At 34.8% G+C, this 19,933-nt stretch overlaps 1 protein-coding gene across 10 annotated transcripts in view; it reads right to left on the reverse strand.

The window, feature by feature from the left end:
- Positions 1-2,690: 2,690 nt before the first annotated feature.
- Positions 2,691-19,933, reverse strand: part of LOC129754978 (diuretic hormone receptor-like) — a 138,380-nt gene continuing 121,137 nt past the window's right edge. For 5 of the 10 annotated variants that reach the window (XM_055751253.1, XM_055751254.1, XM_055751256.1 and 2 more), the window contains 4 exons: positions 19,279-19,467; positions 18,994-19,124; positions 18,121-18,168; positions 2,691-3,721 (listed from right to left, as the gene is read on the reverse strand). In XM_055751253.1, the coding sequence (XP_055607228.1) occupies positions 3,670-3,721; positions 18,121-18,168; positions 18,994-19,124; positions 19,279-19,467 (420 nt within the window). In that variant the 3' untranslated portion in view covers positions 2,691-3,669. Of the gene's footprint in view, positions 3,722-3,847; positions 3,961-18,120; positions 18,169-18,993; positions 19,125-19,278; positions 19,468-19,933 lie in introns of all 10 variants that reach the window. The other 5 variants (XR_008739134.1, XR_008739133.1, XR_008739135.1 and 2 more) reach the window with 5 other exon arrangements.

Consider the following 19,933-nt stretch of genomic DNA (forward strand, 5'->3'; position numbering starts at 1 on the left):
TCATAATAGAAAATGGAGAATATCCCGATTGTTTGAAAACCGCGAAGGTCATACCAGTTTTTAAGTCAGGAGATTCTGCCAACGTTAATAATTATCGACCGATATCTACTTTGAGTGTTTTTAACAAAATTTTTGAAAAGCTATTAACAGTGAGGTTGAATAAATTCCTCAATGACAATAATATACTTTATTGTAGACAATATGGTTTTAAATCTGGGTCCAGCACTTTGATTGCAATATGCGAATTAGTTGACTCAATTATCGAAAATATTGATTCCAAGAATATCATTGGTGGTCTGTTTCTGGACTTAAAAAAGGCGTTTGACACTTTAGATCATAAAATACTCCTGACCAAACTAGAGTACTATGGTATACGAGGTGTAGCCAATGACTTAATTCGAAGCTACTTATCAAATCGAAAGCAATTCGTGTCGATTGATAACACCAGCAGTGCACTTGAAAAAGTTGAAATAGGGGTTCCACAGGGAAGTAATATTGGACCATTACTTTTCCTGATATATATCAACGACCTAAGCAAGCTTCCCTTACATGGTACTCCTCGTCTATTTGCCGACGATACTGCACTTTTTTACCCTGACAAAAATCCTAACACAATAATAAGGAATATGGAGGAAGACCTCAAATTGCTACTTCAATATTTCAACAGCAACCTTTTGTCATTGAACTTTTCGAAAACTAAATATGTGATGTTCCACTCAGCACGAAAAATTGTACCTCCACACAATGATCCATTGGTTGGAAGGAGTACCATTGAAAAAGTAAATGAGTTTAAGTATTTAGGCATACTTTTGGATGAATCGCTTTCTTGGAATAACCATATTACTCATATTCAAAGGAAAGTGTCCTCGTTTTGTGGAGTTCTGTGGAAAATTAAACAATTTGTACCACGTCATGTTCTTTTCAAGCTTTACTATGCGCTCATACATTCCCATCTAAATTATTTGATAGCTGTGTGGGGCAGGGCCTCTATATCGTCTTTATCTCGGCTTCAGACCTTACAAAACAGATGCCTGAAAACTATTTTAAATTTGCCTTTGCTTTATCCGACATCAGCACTATACTCAGACACGTTGCACAATATATTGCCTTTAACTCAGCTTTGTGATTTGCAAACAATGATTTTTGTGTTCGATAATCTTCGTTCCACTGATACCTCTCGTAATTTGAAATTCACTGTAGTATCGCGCACCCACAATACCCGACAATCAAACTATTTACAATGCAGTAGATCTTGCTCGGCCTTTGGTCAGCGTAGAATATCTTTTACCGGACCTACTAAATATAATTCTTTACCGCAAGAAATAAAAAATTCTCAAAACCGTAACATGTTTAAAACGAAACTAATACAACATCTTAAGGAAACGCTGAACCTATAACAACCAATCATCATGCCAGTTTTTTTTTTTGTAATATTTTTAATTTGTATTTCTCATTTTAATTTGTAATTTAAAACTTTTGAACTTTAATGATTAAGCAGTAGTGTAATGTTCTTAAAAAATATTTTTTTTCTGTTATTTGTTAATTTTACTAAGTAAGCAAGAAGGATCTCTTAAAAGGAAACCTTTTTCCACTGAGATCCCTTCTCTACAATAATCCTTTAATCATAATATACATTTCCTCGCATTAAATATATTTTGTGTTCTCAACATGCTTAAATTTTTTGCTCGCGTTTATTTGTAAACTTTTGCTGCCAGACATGTTGAGAACTGAAGTGTCCATTACCAGGGGACTCAGTTGAGTTTTTTGGTGTGGGGGAGTGTGGCGGGCCATTAAGAAAATAAAAAAAAGTTATTAGGCTTTAAAAATAGGCTAACTTTTTTAGTGTGGTATTCATCTCTGTTAATGACGACCATCCCGACTCTGTAACTTTGATGAATGCCACCCTTTAAAAAGTTAGCCCATTTTTAAAGCCGAATAACATTTTTAGGCTTTAAGAGAAACCGTATTCAAAAGAAATCGGCCGAAAGGAATCAAGGTTATTTATGAAAAATTTGTTTTTCATGTTTCTCCCGAACAAAATGTCTCAAAATCCTATACAAACTTCAGGCTCGTTGAGCGACCCCTCCCCGTGATCCGATCTGGCCCAAATTTGGAAATAGATCTTGTACTAGGCCTAGGATCAATTTAAGCCTGCACCTCATATCATTTCACAGGTTTTGAATTTCCCATACAAATCGGTGTTTCCCGGCTAAGATTTCTCCGCGGTCTTTAATGCATTAAGAACCTATATTGAGTATTTCCTACATTTTTTCAGGTAAATAAGCTACCAGTAAACGCACAAAACCTTCTAACTGTTAGGCTTCTGAAAAATGTGCTGATGAGGGAAAAGCTTGAAATATTTTTTAAAGAAATTAAGGTGTTTATTTGAATCGTTCAAAATCCATAATATTTGTTCTTGGTATTTTTCAACTAAAAATTCTCATTGAAACTTGCAGATAAGACGACAAATGGGTTTTCTAAAATACCCGTCCACGTATGAGAAAAACGTGGGTTTAAGTAGGGCAATTAACCCAATTTCATTACTTAAAGTGATTTATACGTTATTTGTGGATAAGCCATGGTTCACGTTTGGTTTTAAGATTTTTCAGCTAAATACACTTTACAAGGATTTTCTTTCATAACAAATTCGTATCAAATATATTAGCCGTGTATTTATCATTTAAACTTATATAAAACATTAACTACACAAAATTTATGCTTTTTTGACACATTCATTTAGTCTTAAGTAGGTATTGGCTACATTTGGAATCATCCTACACTAATGAGAAAAATCGTTGTTTGTACAAAATGATTTATTTTCCTATAAAACTTGCCTGACTTCTTAGAACAAAACCTTTGATTTCCATTCTTTGGTACATGTTTGTTTTTCTTTTAATTTGAATTTTTCCCAACACGTTGCAAACTTTCAAGTTAGCTGTTCCTTGCTTCAAAATCGTACGAGAACACCGAAATATATTCAAACACCGATGGATGATGTAAAAGAACTTGTCTAACATAACAAGCAAACATTTGCCAAATATTGACACGGTTTTTCCCCCAACACAGCTGCTGGCAACTGGTTTTTCCCGAAAGCGCTCACCGTTTGTACTTTTCTTTGAGAAATTGAAAAACTTTTTCCCCTTTTTCAGTTTTTTTTTTCTCACTCTTCCAAGTCAAGATGTTGACTTTAATTTGAAACATTTATTTGTTGGCGGGTCCATCAGTATTCTCACACATGAATGCCGCCGGGTTGCGATTTCAATATTTGCCCTTTCATTTTAGCTCTCGCTGTCAACTGTTGGCAAACATTCCCCTAGAAAAAAAAGCAGGTGGGAATGGGTCCTTGATGTGGAAAAGCTGCGGAAACGCACGACTTTCTCGAAGAAAGGGTGATAGCGATTTATTTCTGATTTTTGGGTTTCCGGGAATCGTTCCTGGCAGTTCCTCGAGTCTGTCGAAGTGTTTGAAATTGATCACGCAAATTTATTTGCTCCTCAAATATGTAGATTTTCAAGGTGTTATGGAACTCGTGATACGGTTAGCCGGGCATTAAATTCGTTTCTTTGAGGAAGGGCTTATCGATGAGGCGATTCATCGTTTTGATTCGATTTGAAGCTGCTTTACTGTTTCGAATCGATCCCGGGAAACCTTTTGGCGAAATTGATTAAATCAATTCTTGGGATTTCCACTTTTGATGATAACGATGCTGTACTCCACAGTGCTGTTGAATTGAAAAAGAAAAAAAGATTGATTAGTCAGGATAATTTGCACAATTAACTCATCTAAAAATTCCGAAAATTTCTTTCATACAAAAAAAATTAAGTCGAATAATGAAATAAAACAGTACCTTTGATCGGAAAATGTCTTTTCGAACTCATTCCTGAATGTAGATTCTCTTAGATGTAAGGTAAATAATACACACTCTCTCATACCAACGGAACCGATGTTGTGGTTGTTAAACTAAAAATATCAATCAGGGGAAAAATCCATTAAAACCAGAACAAAGCCAAGATGAACATAAAGAAAAATAATCACGAGAAACAAATGAAAAATAAGAAAAAAATGAGTTAAACCACACACACCGAAATAATAAAAAAAAATTCAGATGTTAATCAGAAGATCAAAGCTATGAGTTCATAAATCTTCGGGCAATAAACGGCAGTCAATCAATGGGCAATTTCGGGATGAATGAAATACGCAAAATTAAATTGCCAACCACGCCAATGTTGATGCATATTTGAGCTGGAACAGATGGAGCAGATATGTATAAATGTACATACATATGTATATGGGTCATTCCATGTCAAGTGTGCACAGCGAAAAAAAAAATCTTATCGAAAATTCGCCAAACTTGCCCGAAAGACTTTCTGAGGCCTACAAAATAAATCCTCAATTTTTGAGAATGATCCGCCTACCCCTCGTTCCAGGACCCTCCCTTCTTTTTTTCTCGATTTAGAAAAATTCATCATTTTTAAAATACTATATCTCCGGACTAAAAAATCATATCAAAATGACAAAATATGCTTTGTGTAGATTTTATTAAAATCTATCAAATGATGTTATTCATTTTTTGAAATAGTGACGTTTCAAACGTCAAAACATAGCTCTAAAAATAAAACGTTATTTTTCGCAAGGAAAGTATATTTTTTTCTTGAATTTTATGATTTCATTGTTTTTTTGAGACAATTTTACGTAAGAACCAATCAAAATCCCAATATAATATTTCTTGTTTTCGAGATATGAAAGATTTAAGTTTTATTGTCCATCAAATATTTTCTTACAGTATCCCCTTAAACTTTTGGTAATCCCATTCACGATTTTCTGGACGATTTAAATTTAAAATCAGCATACAAATGATGTTACCTTCTAGTGAGCAGCAATTTTTTGTAAAGATAAGATGCTTAAAAAATAGCATAACACTTTTTGTTATGACATCAAAGCCCTAATTTGAAAAACAAAAAAGCATTTTTATCTCGCTATTGGTGGACCCCTCGGCAAAAATTTTGATACTAGAATATGCTCTATGTAAAATTGAACAATGTTGCTGAAGACATCAAATGTCTATCTCTTCATCCCTGAGCGCTATTAATTTCGTACAGCTAGATTGATGTTTCGCACCACTGTGCATTGTGAACGAATTGTTGCCGCAACTGCTCGCTTGCTGCTACTTGCTATTAGTTATGAATACAACTTCTAAAATCGAAGATTGCGGTTGAAATATCCAGTTGCCTCCTGTTACTGCATTAGAATGGAGTTGTCTTAGTGACTTTTATTGTGAAGCTTCCAAATAGTCGGGAACAGTTTTCTGAGCATGGCAAAAGCAACGTGTTCAGTTTGAAAAGAACTTCATAAGCGATGCTCAGTGGATACATTTTTCAAGAACACACGACTTTTTACCTCAAGGGAGTGGAATTTGTTCAAATTGCGATCAGGAGTGCATAATTTAAAGTCTGTCTGCAAAAACCATTTTAACAAGATCGGTAAATTGTATCCTGTTTCGCAAACTGTTGCTTATGTTGAATACTTTCAAATCAGAATAACATTGACTGGCAGGTTTGAAGCATCTGTGACAATCAAAGGAATTCGTTCGTTTCACGCCGCAATCCCTTAAGATGCTGGAAAAATTGGAATGAAAACATTTTCAAGCTTCACGGAATTTGAAATATTCAATGTATGCAAAAAGAAAAGACAATCTAAAGATGATTTAACTTGCAGAGTTAGAACGAAAAAAAAAAACAAAATAGTTATATTTTGAATAAAAATATTCCATAAACCGAAAATATTGTTTTCCGTTCATTCAAAATGTTATTTCAAATTTTCTTTAGTTATAAAACAAATCATGAAAACAAAAAATCTGTTCAAGCATCGAAGGTGTGACTAAAAATTTCGACGATTAATGAACTCTCATGAAACCACTGAGTGCTGCGAGTAAATAATTGTTAGACATTTCAACTTAAATCTTTCATATCTCGAAAACAAGAAATATTATATTGGGATTTTAATTGGTTCTTACGTAAAATTGTCTCAAAAAAACAATGAAATCATAAAATTCAAGAAAAAAATATACTTTCTTTGCTAAAAATAACGTTTTATTTTTAGAGCTATGTTTTGACGTTTAAAACGTCACTGTTTCAAAAAATGAATAACATCATTTGATAGATTTTAATAAAATCTACACAACGCATATTTTGTCATTTTGATATGATTTTTTAGTCCGGAGATATAGTATTTTAAAAATTATGAATTTTTCAAAATCGTGAAAAAAAGAAGGGAGGGTCCTGGAACGAGGGGTGGGCGGATCGTTCTCAAAAATTGAGGATTTATTTTGTAGGCCTCAGAAAGTCTTTCGGCCAAGTTTGGCGAATTTTCGATAAAAATTTTTTTTTCGCTGTGCACACTTGACATGGAATGACCCATATACCTTAGGTGTGAGTAATTGAGGCAATAAAAATGCACCGCACTGATTGACTGCTGATAAATGACCCAAACAGAATGAATTTGTTCCATTTATTGATTGGTTAATTAAAGTGGGCGCCAGAGGGTATTAATTAAGGAAAACATATGTGCTTAATTCATGAAAGGTTCAAACACAAAGCTATCACCAAATGATGATAACAATCCATTAAATTAAATTAAAAAATCCAAAGCAGAAAAAATCAATGAAACACAAGAAAACCCCGAGAAAATGATAGTAAGAAAGGAAAAATGTAAGATGAAAGAAATTAATAAAATAATTTAAGTTAGAAAAAAAGATAGAGAAAAATATTTAAACAGAAAAAAAGGAAGCAAAAACGAACAATAATATAAGGAAGAATAAAATGGGGGAGAAAAAATAAAAAAAAAGTCAGTAATAAATGAGAAAAGAAAAAAATGAGAATAAAATTAAGACAAATTATTTACGATCAACTTTTTATATCATAGCTTGTAACTCTATTTTTAAGGGCTGAAAAGGAAGAAAATTTCTGTACTGACATTTTATTACCACATTCATGTTTTGGTACCAAAATGCCATTCAAATCAAAGGGGAACTGACGTTCTGGTCCCAAAAGTCTGTATGGTCCATTTGTCTGTGATATGACAGTTGCTTCAGTCCCTTGTAATTTACAAATTTTTAGGACTTTGAGACTCCTGAGAGAATCCAAAGTCGAGATTCGGGGATCGTGTAGATAGTCGAGAGTAGAAAGTCGAGAGTAGATTGTCGAGAGCCCAAAGTCAAGATTTAAGTTTGGGGTTTGGATAGTAAAATTCGAGCTTCAAGACGTTTAAACATTTGATATTCAAAGTACGAGATTCGAGATTCGAGCTTAATACTTAAATATTCGAGATTTGGGAGTCAAGAGTTGAGCGTCGAGAACTGAGAGTTCAGAGTCAAGAAACGAGAGCATGGCCGTAGAAAAGGGGTGGATTTTGGGGATTAAATTCCTTCCTCCTCTTCAAAATTTCAAATTCCTCAACTAATTTAGATAAACGACTAAAACGATTCAAGAGTGATAATCTTGATTCTGAACTAAAGCCATAACCTCAAAATCTTAATTCAGGTCCACTAATCTACTACAGGTTTTCAGAAAATTTCTCACTTGCGGGTAGAAATTAAGTCCCAAATATCGAATTTCAATAAGATGAGACTAAACTTGCAAAATCGTTCAGATTTTGCCCGAGTTTTTGCGCATTATTTACAAAATCAAACAAAAATTTGAATTAATTTAAAAAAAAGTGTTTGCGTCAATTTTTTAAGTAAATTTTTCAAAATTAATGAGAACTATTTTCTGATATAACTCGATAAACAAAAGTCAAGTGTTTTTTCTTCATGATTTTTATTTTATAATTTTGATTTTGGCGGAATATCGGAGAAAATGTCCTGGATTTGCACGGCACGGATACATACGGAAAAATATCTAGAAAGCTTAGGTTAGAAATATTCTGTGAGAAGAATTCGGATTCTAATCCAGTTTATTGTTACTGAACATCAGTTTGGATTATCGTTGGAAAAATCCAGATTCGAAACCCGAGCCATTTTAAACTTTTATACTCGAAATTCATCATTTCGGAATATGAAAGGAAATATTTAAATTTACAAACCAATTTTAAGATTTGGAATTTTTACTTTTGATTCTTATGCAGAATGGGAACAAAAGAAAGTTTCATAATGATGATCCGGAATTGAAAAATCTGAAACAGTTTCTTTTCTCAAAATTTTTATTTAGATTCACAAGTTAAATTTTGAAAAAAATATCTGAAAAAAAATTCACATTGAAAGCCAAAATTTCAGAATAAAAAAAAATTTCTAGTTGAGAGTTCTGATCAAAATGTCGCTTTTGGCTCATATTCAGTAAGATTTATTATCTGGAACTTAGATTCTAAAATCGTTTTCAAATTCGGAATTCAAATTTTGAACTCAGGTTCAAAAGGCAGTACTCAGATTCGCAATCAAAATTTAAAATTGAGATTCAGCTCGAAGTTAAGTTTGTTATCAAGATGAAAAAATTAATGTGAGAGTTCCATTAAGGATTCATATTATTAACGGGCGATCGAAGTTTTATAATTTCTGGATTCAAATTTTAAATGTAGATAATATTTAATCAGAATAGGTTTGGAACGAAAACCAAAATAAATGACAATAATAAATGAAAGTTTTGATTTTTTTGAAAATCTAGATTTTATTTTATTTATTTAAATTTCACTGGATTCTTATCAAAAAATAATTTATAAATGATAGTTGTCACCCTTCCCCCCCCCCTCCCCTCTTCGAAATTTCCAAAAAAAAACCCAAAGGGGGAATAAATAATGTTTGAATTTTATGAAAATTTCAAAAAAAAAATCAAATATTCGAAAGTTTAGAAGACCAAAAAAGAAATATTGGAAGATGGGAGCTATTTCACCTTTTATATTCTTGATTTTATATAATTTTTCGATTAAAATACTTGATTTATAGGTTCTGTGCAATGATATAGTGATATAGTATGCAATTTTTTTGCATACAAGTTTTCGTGCAATTTATTTTAATTTATTTGTTTTATTTTGTACAGACCTTCCCCCCTTCCCCTTTCGATTTTCCAACTCAGAGCGACAAAAGAAGGGTTTGAAATGTGTTTCGGTCTTATTTATTTTGAAAATTATTCTTAAACAAAGTTTAAAAATAAAATGTTTTTTTTCAATCGAGTTCACTAGAGTAGAAAATAAGGATGATTTAAACCGCAAATTTTGTCTTTTTCTTTTATTTCTAAATATTTGATATTTTTTTCCAATGCCTCAAAAGGTCATGCTTGTGATTAAAAACAATTAACACACTACCTTCAAATTTAAGTTAATATAAAAAGTTATTCTTTTGAAAACTTCAAATCCCTAATTTATTTAATAAAACTTTATTAAAAAATGGCAATTTCTAGGACTTATTTTCGAAAGTTAGAATTAAAATAAATACATAACTATTGATTTGAAATAACTCAATCCTTGATTACTATAAAGAACCTTCATTTTTATTGACTTTTCATTATATGTGCAATGTTTAAGCAAAAATGTTATAGGACAAAATTTTGTCACCAAAACCCCTGCCATGAGCCGATTCTTCCTACGACCTTGCTTGATTTATAATAAGATCCAACACAAACTTGTTACCAAATGACAATACAAATTAAAAAGAAAATGCAGAAAAAATTAATATAACATTAGGAAAAACCCAACAAAATTTTTTGTAAGAAAGAAAAAATACAAGATGTAAAACAAAAATTAATAAAATTATAATTAGAAAAAATAAGCCACAGAAAAATATAAAATCAGAAAGGAAGAATTAAAACATAAGTTCAGCAGCAAAAACAAACAGCAATTTAAGGAAGATTGCGGGAAAAATAAGGAAAAATGGATCAGTAATATAAAAACAATTAATAAGAAGGAGTACGGAAGCAAAAAAAAAAGAGAAAAAAACTGAGACAAATTATTCGCGATCAACTTTTTATGTAAAAACTCTAATTAACAAATTCAAAATTCGAGACTCCTGAGTGAGAGTAGAATTGAAAGTCGAGGGTCGAGAGTAGATAGTCGAGAGCCCAAAGTCAAGATTCATGTTTCGGGTTTGGATATTACAAAATCGGGCTTCGAAACGCTATTCAAAGAACAATATTCGAGATTCAGGTCTCCATATTCGGGATTCAATATTTAAATATTAGAGATTTGGGAGTTAAGAGTCGAAAGTTGCAAGTCGAGAATCAAAAGAAGAGAATCAAGAATCGAGAGTTAAGAGTTCATCGTAAAGATTCAAAAGTGCAGAGTTAAGCATTGAGAGTCATAAGTTGAAAATCAAAGGTCGAGTGACACGTGTGTAAGATTTAAAAATGAGAGTTGAAAGTTTCGAGTCGAAAGTTGAGTAAAGAGAGTCGCGAGTCGAGTATGCAGAATCGAGAATCAAGAAACGAAAGTCGAGAGTTGAGAGCCCAAAGTCAAGATTCAAGTTTCGGGTTTGGATATCAAAAATTCGAGGTTCGAGACATTTCAGAGTACGAGATTCTAAATTCGGGTCTCACAACTCAGGATTTGGAATTAAAATAATTGAGATTTGGTAGTCAAGAGTTGAAAGTTGACTCGAGAATCGAGTGTTCCGAGTCAAGAATCGAGGGTCAAGAGTTCAGAGTGAAGACTCGAAAGTTCAGAGTCGAGAGTTGAGATTCAAGAGTCGAGAGTCAAAAAACAAGTGACAAGAGTGTGAAATCGAAAAATAAGAGTTTATAGTTTAGAGTCGAGAGTCGCGAGTCGAGTGTCGAGAATCGAAAACCAAGAGACAAGACTCAAGAGTCGAGACTCAAGAGTCGAGAGTCAAGAGTCGAAAGTTAAGAGTATTAAGTGAAGAGTCAGGAGTCAAAAGTCGAGAGTTAAGAGCCGAAAGTCAAGAGTCAAGAATAAAAAGTCGAGGGTCAAAAGTCGATAGTCCAGGAGTCGCGAGTCAAGAGTCGAGAGTCAAGAGTCGAGAGTAGAGAGTCAAGAGCCTGAAGTCAAGATTTAAGTTTCGGGTTTGGATATAAAAAAAAAGTCGAGCTATAAGAGGTTTTGAAATTCGCTTTTCAAAGTACGAGATTCGAAATTCGGGTCTCCAATTTCGGGATTCGAAATTAAAATATTTGAAATTTAAGAGATTTCTAAATTTAAAAAAAATCGAAACTAAAATATTTAAAATTTAAGAAATTTCTAGATTTGAGAGTTAAGAATCGAGAAACGATAGTTCAGAGTCAAGAATCGAAATTTTTAGTTTAGAGCCGCTTGTTGAGTGTCGAGTGTCGAGAGTCGTGAGTCGAGTATCCAGAATTGAGAATCAAGAGTCGAGAGTAGAGAGTCTAGAGCCCAAAGTCAAGGTTCAAGATTCGGGTTTGGATATAAAAAAAATCGAGGCTTGAAATGTTTTGAAATTCGCTATTCAAAGTACGAGATTCGAGATTCTGGTCTCCAAATTCGGGATACGAAATTCAAATATTTGAGATTTGGGGTCAAGAGTTGAGAGTTGAAAGTCGAGAATCGAGAGTTCAGAGTCAAGAGTTCAGAGTAAAACTTCGAAAGTCCAGAGTCGAAAGTTTTAAGTCAAGAGTTGAAAGTCTAAGGTCGAGTGTCGATAGTGTAGAATCGAAAAATGAGAGTTGAAAGTGTAGAATCGCGAGTAGAGTGTTCAGAATCGAAAATCAAGAGTCGAAAGTCAAGAGTCGAGAGTCAAGAGTTGAACGTCAAGAATCGATAGTCGAGGGTAGAGTGCCGAGAGCCCGAAGTCAAGATTCAAGTTTCGGTTTAAGTAAAAATTCGAGCTTCGAGACGTTTTGAAATGCGCTTTTCAATGTACGGGATTCGAGAGTTGGGTTTCCCAATTTGGGATTCGAAAATAAAATATTTGAGAGCAATGTTCCGAAAATCAATCATTTTCAATCAGCCATGCTTTACTGCATTCAGAGCCAACAAATCGAAGCAGTCAATTTTTCCTCTCGAACCAAATCATTTAAACAATCATGCATGATAACGACGCTGTTGTATTTGACACATTCCCGCAAAACATGATGCGGTTAAGAAGGACACAGACTATCAGCAACGAACGTCTCGACGATGATTGCCTTCCTTGATGGTTTTCAACCTTCTGGGATCACAACTGATATGTATCAGTTCTGAGAGATGTGTAAAGGCTACAATATGATGTTTAATTTTTCGCTTTGCTTAGAAGGACAAAATCATCACTAGGTAACCGCAATGAACTGTCCAGAATTTGCTACGGCATTTTGAAACATGTGGTCTTATTATTTCTTCAGATTTTTCCTTCTGAAACATTCATGATCGTCTATCAATACCGAACATTATCAACAATGATGCGAGGATAGACGTTCGGGAATGATTGAGGGAGCGACGTTCAAAATGTATCATCAAGTATGTCGATCACCGTTGACTTGCCACGTGACGAATAGCAACGGTAGACCCCGATAGGGCATGGTATATTTTTATGTATCTAGTTAGTGTCGATGCTCGACAAACCTTCAACGGATACTTTTAACACGTGCGTATCACAGCACTCGGTGGTATAAGTATTCTAGCTTGAAACGAATCCTGATTGCTTTTCTTGAGCGATTTTTCGAACATGTGAGAGTGTAGAATCAACAGTTGAGAGTTGAGAGTCGAGGATCGATAGTTCAGAGTCAAGAATCGAGACTCAAGAGTTCAGGGTTAAAGTTCAAAACGTTTATAGTCGAGAGTGGAGAGTCAAGAGTCGAGAGTCAAAGGTCGAGTTTCGAGAGTGTAGAATCAAAAAATAAGAGTTCAAGAATCGAGAATCAAGAGGTCAGAGTAAAGACTCGAAAGTTCAGAGTCGAGAGTCAAAAATCAAGTGTCGAGAAAGACGAATCGAAAAATAAGAGTTGATCGTTCAGAGTCGCGAGTCACGAGTCGAGTGTCCAGAATCGAAAATCAAGTGTTAAGACTCAAGAGTCGAAAGTCCAGAGTCGAAAATCAAGAGTAAAGAGTCAAGAGTCGAGCGTCAACAGTCAAGAGTTGAAAGTCAAGAGTCGAGAGTGAAAAGTCGGGAGTCAAAAGTCGAGCATCAAGAGTTGGACTCAAGAGTCGAGAGTAAAGAGTCGAGAGTTAAGAGTCGAGAGTCAAGAGTCGCGAGTCAAGAGTCGCGAGTCAAGAGTCGCGAATCAAGAGTCGCGAGTCAAGAGTCGAGAGTTGAGAGTTGAGAGTCGCGAATCGAGAGTTGAGAGTTGAGAGTCGCGAATCGAGTGTCCAGAATCGAAAATCAAGAGTCTAGAATCAAGTCGAGAGTCAAGAGTCGAGAGTCAAGAATCGAGAGTCAAGAGTCGAGAGTCAAGAGTCGAGTGTCAAGATTCGAGAGTCAAGTCGATAGTGTTGTATGAAAAATCGAGAGTCAAAAGTTTAGAGTCGCGAGTCGAAAGTCGAGAGTATTGAATTGAAATTCGAGAGTCCGAAAATTTTGAATCGAAAGTCGAGAGTTGTAAGTCGAGAGTCTGGAGTCGAAAGTTGAGAGTCGAGACTTGAGTGTCTCTTTAGCATTTCTGTTTCGGGATTCGGGATTTGAAAGTTGAGTGCAGAGTGCCGAAATTCACGATTTACGAAAGTCACGATAGTCGAGAGTTAAGATTGGGAACCGAAATTCGAAATTTCATAACCGTAATTTGAGAGTCGAATTTATACATTCAAGATTCGGTATTCTTATTCGCCAATAGTCCAGAATTGATTGTGGGGAATCGAGAGTCAATATTTCATATTAAAGATTTTTTTTTTTTTTTTTTGTAAACATGTTTATTTGGACAAAAAGTTACATACAATTACAATTTAAAACAAAGTCAAGAGCTGGAACGGTAAAACTATTATTGACGTCTAACACAAAGTTTATGTATGTTATAAACAATTTTAGAGCCTTATTCCTATCAGATCTTCTTGTGTTTTTTAATTCAGGTATTCCAAACGTGTAAAAAGATATTCTTCGAGACAAAATCGCGTTCAATTTTAACTGAAGATGGTTCCACAAGTCAGCAACTCTCGGGCACGACGACAACATGTGTTCCAAGTCTTCAGAGGTGTTCGTACAGATGTCACAATAAGGAGTATCGGCTCGTCCAGTTCGGAACATAAGATCAGCATGAGGAATTTTTCGGTTTACTAGCAGATAGTACATCGATTTTTCAGAAGATGTAAGGGTTTTGCTTCTTATGTTTCTCCACACTTTCGCCCATTCTATTCCAGAGGGTCAAGAGGTTAAGAGTCAAAGGTCGAGTGTCAAGAGTGTAGAATTTAAAAATGAGAGTTAAAAGTTCAGAGTCTAGAGATGAGTGTCGAGAGTCGCAAATCGAGTTTCCAGAATCGAGAATCAAGAGTCGAGAGTCAAGTGTCGAATTGCAAGAATCGAGAGTCAAGAATTGAGAGTCAAGAGTTGAGAGTCAAGATTTGAGAGTCAAGTGTAGAGTGCTGTATTGAAAATTGAGAGTCTGAAACTGAGAGTCGCAGAGTCAGAAGTCGAGAATGTTGAATAGAAATTCGAGAGTCGTAAAATTTGGAGTTGAAAGTCGGAAACTGTGAGTCGAAAGTCAAGAGTCGGAAGTTGAGAGTTGGCAATCGAGAGTCGAGACTTGAGTATCTCTTAAACATTCCAGATTCGAGATTTGAAATTGAGTGCTTAGAGCCATAAGTCGAGAGTCAAGAGTCGAGAGCAGGGCTGCAAATTTTCTGAAAGCACGAATGGTGCTGACTGTGATTTTCTATCAGTGTAAAAAGCTATAACTGAAATGAACGGAATAGAAAAGTCAACAAATGTAAAAGCTTCTGATCGGCTCGGTCATATTCGTGCTTACAGAAACTGTGTGAGTTTGTCTATCAGCCAGTAGAAAGCTCACTCGTAAACCCGAACTAACTTATTTCACTCGACTGCTACGAAAGCGTCTTTCGCTTAAGCATTTCTGTAACTCACTGTATTCGATCAGTGACGGCAGCTTAAGCATTCAAGTTGCGCGATACTTTCAGCAAGCATTTGTTTTTGCCATTTTTTAAAATTGTGAATTGGGGTTCGAAAAGAAAATACGACTTGAAAATCGCTAAGACCATACGATTATTTAAAGGGGGACAGGAGGATAGATGAAGAGAAATTTCTTGAGGATTGAATTGACTTAGTCACATTTTTACATAGTTTGACGACATAGTAGGATATTTGTTCTTTTAATTTCAAATTTTCAAATATATTAATTTCTCTGATTTTTATCACATTTTCTTGACATGATTTTGTCAATTTGTTGTCATATTTTTGCTATAGTTTACCTTGTCATAGTTTTGTTACATTTATCATATTTTTGACAATTATTTTTGTTAAAATATTGTCATATTTTTATCACATTTGTCATATTTTCGACAGAGTTGTGTTAGTAAATATTTTTTCATTGTATTGTAAATGTCAGTCATATTTGTCAGATTTTTTGTCATAATGTTGTCATACTTTTACGACATTAGTCATTTTTTGTCATTTTGTTGCCAAATTTTTGTCATATTTGTGTCATAATTTTGTCATAGTTTTGTTCCCCACATTCGTCCCACAAACTCCCTACTGAACACCAATGTTGCCATTTGGTGAATGATTGTGCAGAGTGCTTTCGAGACTGAGCTTTCTGTTCATTCTCGTACACTCAGAGGAAATCTTATTATAAATTTCATAAGATACATCTTATGAACCACTTTTTTTGCGTCCAAACTAATTTTTCATAAGACTTATGAAATTCTTTCAATATTCATACGAAGTTCTTATGAAAAATAGAAGACGCGGCATTGTGAAAAAATAATGAACACATTCATTCCATCAGTCATTTTTGCGTCGTTGTACCAAGCACTAACCAGTGGTGGAGCCATCAGTGTTTTTCAAAGTTGAAAGTGATTTTGTTACTCTACAAGTAACAGTAAGTTTATTTCTTTGTGAACGTTCAAATTATTTGATAACACATATTTTTATGTTTATTATGGTGATCATGATGTTATTGTAAACAAACAACAAATTACCCAGAAAATAAACTGATCGTTATTAGCATCAATTATCTTGATATTTTCTCTTCAAACGTAAAATTTTCTGTTTCCATAAGACCCTCTAATGAAAAGCAACAACCTCTCATTGAAGCAGGTGTTCATCTGAAGAATTCATTCGCTTCATAAGACAACCTTATGAATTTCATAGATTTTTTTTATGGCGCCACTTCATAAGAGAATCCTATGGTATATATAATAGTATTTTTCTGAGTGTATGAATCTAGTTGGAATTGAACTGACCGATACACTGCAATAAAGTCAGCTGATAATTTCAAACGACTCTGAATATTTTAGGTTCGCAATTTGAGAATCTTGTTCTGAAAATCGAGATTCAAGATTCAAAATTCTGGATTCAAGAATCAAGACTCGAGATTCAGGATTTGAGTGTGAAGAGTCGAGTAAAGAAAATAGAAAGTAAATAGCACAATTGAGAGCACTCAGTTGAAAGTCAAGCCCCGACAAACAAGAGTCAAGAGTCGAAAATTTAGTGTCGTGGGTCGAGTATCGAAATTAAAGATTCGAGGTTCAAGACAATAATTTTATATTCGAGAGTAAGAATTCATGACACGAGGGTCGAAAGTCTAGCGTAATAAATTAACTTTCGATTCGAGGGTAATGTTATCGAAATAAACCCTGTGTTTTAACGAAAAAAAAATCTGACTTTCTGTTATTCTACTAAAAAATACTGTGATAGTTTTCTGTGATGGGAACAGTACACATTTTTTTTTTTTTTGAAAAGTCAAAAATGAGATAGAAATGAGTCTTTTTCACATTTCACTGAAGAAAAATAAATTAACATTACAAACTTAGCATGACTTCCCAAAAATTCAGAAAGCCAAAATTTACGTTTACATAAAATTTATAATTTTGGAAATACGTACAAAATTCAAAAAATCAGTGAAAATAGAGATTATTTCCAAAATTCTATATTGGTGACACAGATTCTGGGATGAAAATTTGCTCAGCATTTTGTGAAATTATAGATTTTTCTGTGATTTCGTAAACCTTGTTTGAGGGTCGAGTTTCAAATATCGAGCGTCGAGAGTAACGAATAGAGAATTGAGTGTTAAGATTTGAGAATAGAAAGTCGAAAATCTAGAGAAGAGTTGAGTTGAGATTCAAGAATTGATTTCGTGAGTCGATAGTGGTAAGTAAAGAGGTTTGAGTCGAGATTCTAGATTGATTATTCGAGATTCAAAATTTGAGATAGGGAATTTGAGAGCTGATGTTAAACATTCGCGATTCGAGAGTAATTAGAGATTAGGCATTCGAGTGCCGAAAATCGCCAGTATAGAAAAGAGAGCGAAGAGTCGAGTTCTGATTTCCTAGAATCGAAAGTCGAAAGTGAAAAGTCAAGATTCGAGAGTCAAGAATCGAGTGTCAAACTTCGAGAACAAGTATCCACAGTCGACAACCAAAGGTCAAGTGTAAGGATTTTGAATTTTAAATTTGAGAATCGAATTTCGATGTTCAAAATCCAAGATTAAGAATAAGAGATTCGAGAGAAAGAAGTCAAGGTAATATTTGAAAATTGAGAATCGAAAATCTAGAGTCGAGAGATGAGAGTTGAAAGTTGAGAATCGAACTTCAAAATTCGAAATTCAAGGTTCTAGGCTTGTTATTTGAGATTCAAAGTTCAAGATTAGGAATTAGGAGAGTTGATTTCAGATTCGAAATTCGAAATTCGACAGTCGAAATTGACTGTTTTGAGTAGGAAGTAAAAAATGGAGAGTTGAGAGTCGAAATCTGTTAATATGGAGTCAAAAACAGAGAGTCACGGGGAAAAGAATCGAGAGTTGAGAGTCAAAAATTGAGAGTCGAGGTGAGACATAAGAGTATAGAGATTCGTTAGTAGAAGATTCAAAATTCGGGTGTCAAAAATCGAGATTCGAGATTCCAGATTTCTACGCTCTAAGTTCGTTTAGAGTTTAATTCTGGGGAACGATTGTAGATCTGGGGTAGAGTATACTTGAATTTTTATACCAAGAATATATTTTTAAGGAAAAATGATAAAAACAAAACTTTAATTAAAGTCACACAGAACATAGGTTAGGAAGCCGATCAAATCTACTTTCATATACCAACCGTATGCTTTCCGTCCGGGATCTCGGCGAGTAATCTTTGGTCGGTCTGCTTTTTGTTTTGCCGGAAAATAGGTTGGTCCATGTTTCACGCGATTTCCATTCCATCCATAATCCATTCAATTTCATCCAGGACCCGCGTCGGGTATCCGGGATTCAACGAGGAGCGAGAAAAACCCAGTCAGTCAGTTGTTTGTGCGGTGTAATTTGAAAATTGTAACGAGCCGATTGCATGTATGATATTGGTGGCGTTTGGATTATCGTTGCCGATGATGATGATGATGACGGTGATGTGATGATGGTGATCGACCGACCGACAGGCAAGGCGTCACGATGATTGATTGATTGATTGGTTTTACACACAACAACGGAACCGGGTGGTTTGAGACAGTAATTTTACGGTACATCCGATCCAGTTCGAGTTAGTTGCGTTTTCGCGGGGAAAAAACATCAAAAGCACCAGCAAAAGTGGTGGGCAGTTGGAAAAAGGAAAAAAAATGTTTGAAATTTTTCTTTTTGATAAGTAAAAATTCTTAAATTTATTTGTAAAAAACTCCATCACTCTCTGGAGCCACTCATTTTATTTTGAAAATTTTTAATTATTATTCTATTTTTTTAATTTTCTTCAAAATCATCCAGATTGGAAAAAGAATCTAAATTAAAGACCGTCAACGAAAGTTGTGGCTCCAGAGAGCTGTGGTTTCGCTTTCCCACATTAAAGCTCAGAAATGACAAAAACAGAAATTAACCGTGCCCGCGAATATGATTCCACCGAATCCAGCGTCTAATGTTTGCCGGAATGTACCCGACATGAGTATTCATGAGCGTCTGCGACTAAATTGTATGTGGTACACATGTTTGGGTACAGTTTGCTTACCGGCGATGGTTGTTTGACTTTTTGCCTGGCCGCAGAATATTTCGTTCATCCCGCCAACGATAGAAATGATGCCGCAACGTTTGTCGTACCTCGGAATTTAAGAAACAGTACAACAGCGAGACCACAAATCCCTGCAACGAGAAATGGCCACGTGAATTGTTGTGGTAGAATACATTCTCTTGGTAAAGATGTTAGCAAAAAATTCTAGAAAATATAACTTGGATCATTCTGACTGATGTGCTATTTTTAAATTTGATTAAAACATTTTTAAATCAGTCGACCAACCTGGGTGCTCAGCAGGGTGGCTCGACTGACGGCAAAGACTTGGCTCCAGATGCCCTCCTCCGAGGGTCCATAGATAACGATGAGATAGGTGATGCCCAGCAGCGGGATAAGTACCAGCAGTGCCTTGGATGCCTTCCGGTACTGGCGCGTTTCGACCGTATTTGCCGACCGGAGCTTTGTGATGAGGACCTGAAAAGATACAAATGGATATGAATTTAAAAAAAATGAATTTGAAACAGATCCCAAAGCTGCTGGAAAAAAACTGCATTTCTGGGGCTTGGATTGGAAAGTGCCGCTGGAGGATGAAATGATAGTATCACAAAAGATTGCATGGATGAAACATCGATAGCGAGATATTTGAAAAGTTCAAAATTGAAATGAACAACTGTTTAAAGCCATGAACGGTACGGATTTCCACTAAACATCATGTATTAACATTCAAATATTTCACGCACAAACGTAATTTTTTTCCACAAATGGGTAACTGTCAATTCGGTAGTCTGAGAAACAAGAAACTCACCACGCACTCGAGCGCGACAAAACCCATTCAAACGGGTGATGAATGTTCAATTTCGCATAAAAAATTGGCTACAACCTACTAAACGTATGTAGATAGAACACTTGCTTTTTCCATAACTTCTGAATGAGGAGAAAA

The sequence above is a fragment of the Uranotaenia lowii genome, chromosome 3 (genome assembly GCF_029784155.1).
Source record: "Uranotaenia lowii strain MFRU-FL chromosome 3, ASM2978415v1, whole genome shotgun sequence".
Lineage (NCBI taxonomy): Eukaryota > Metazoa > Arthropoda > Insecta > Diptera > Culicidae > Uranotaenia > Uranotaenia lowii.